Raw genomic sequence first — 811 nt, forward strand, 5'->3', positions numbered from 1 at the left:
TTAGAATCCTTCCATGCCTTCCACAAGTGCAGGGTGTGCGCCAAGGATCACCCCATGTTGCATTGCCCAAAGCGACGAAACCCAATTCCTTCTTCTAATTCATCATGACTACCCTCACCGATTTCTTCGGAAAGCGGTTTTTCCTCTTTACCTGCTACCGGGATGTCAATCGACAATCAACAATTTGTAACTCCTGTTGTTTAACATATTATTGCGTCGAAACATGGCCTTCCGAACGCCTTTGGCGCTAGAATACCGGTACTGACCCCTCTGAACATTCCCGCTTGGGAATCTAAATTACTAGACTATCACGATCGTCAAATTGTAGACTTTCTACGCTACGGGAGGCCGGTCAATTATACAGCAAATCAACTTCCTATTTCCACCCATAAGAATCACTCATCAGCACTTTCATACGCAGACCACTTGCAGCATTATGTCAACACAGAACTTCGTTATCACTCGATCGCCGGTCCTTTTCGCAACAGTCCTTTTCCCCAGCCTTTGATCTGTTGCCCACTACAAACTGTGCCTAAGCGTGGGTCTTCTAAACGTCGAGTGGTCATGGATTTAAGTTTTCCCCCACACGCTTCAGTGAACATTGGTATTCCGGATTCTTCTTATCTCAACGAGCCCTACAAACTTCGCCTCCCGGGGATTGATCGGTTGTGCGAGTTTATCCTGCAGCTAGGCGAAGGTTGCCTTCTGTATAAACTCGACCTTCAACGCGCCTATCGTCAAATACCCATCGATCCCACAGACTATCATCTGCTAGGATTTCGTTTCAACAATCTTCTCTACTTTGATACTT

The 811-nt window shown here is 46.2% G+C and overlaps 1 protein-coding gene across 1 annotated transcript in view; it reads left to right on the forward strand.

Annotated features, from left to right (window-relative positions):
• Window positions 1-564: 564 nt before the first annotated feature.
• The window catches only part of LOC140944630 (uncharacterized), a 1,182-nt gene continuing 935 nt past the window's right edge, over window positions 565-811 (forward strand). The window contains exon 1 of the mRNA XM_073393748.1: window positions 565-811. This exon is cut by the window's right edge and continues 935 nt beyond it. Coding sequence (XP_073249849.1) covers window positions 565-811 — 247 coding nt within the window.

This window comes from Porites lutea, chromosome 7 (genome assembly GCF_958299795.1).
Source record: "Porites lutea chromosome 7, jaPorLute2.1, whole genome shotgun sequence".
NCBI lineage: Eukaryota > Metazoa > Cnidaria > Anthozoa > Scleractinia > Poritidae > Porites > Porites lutea.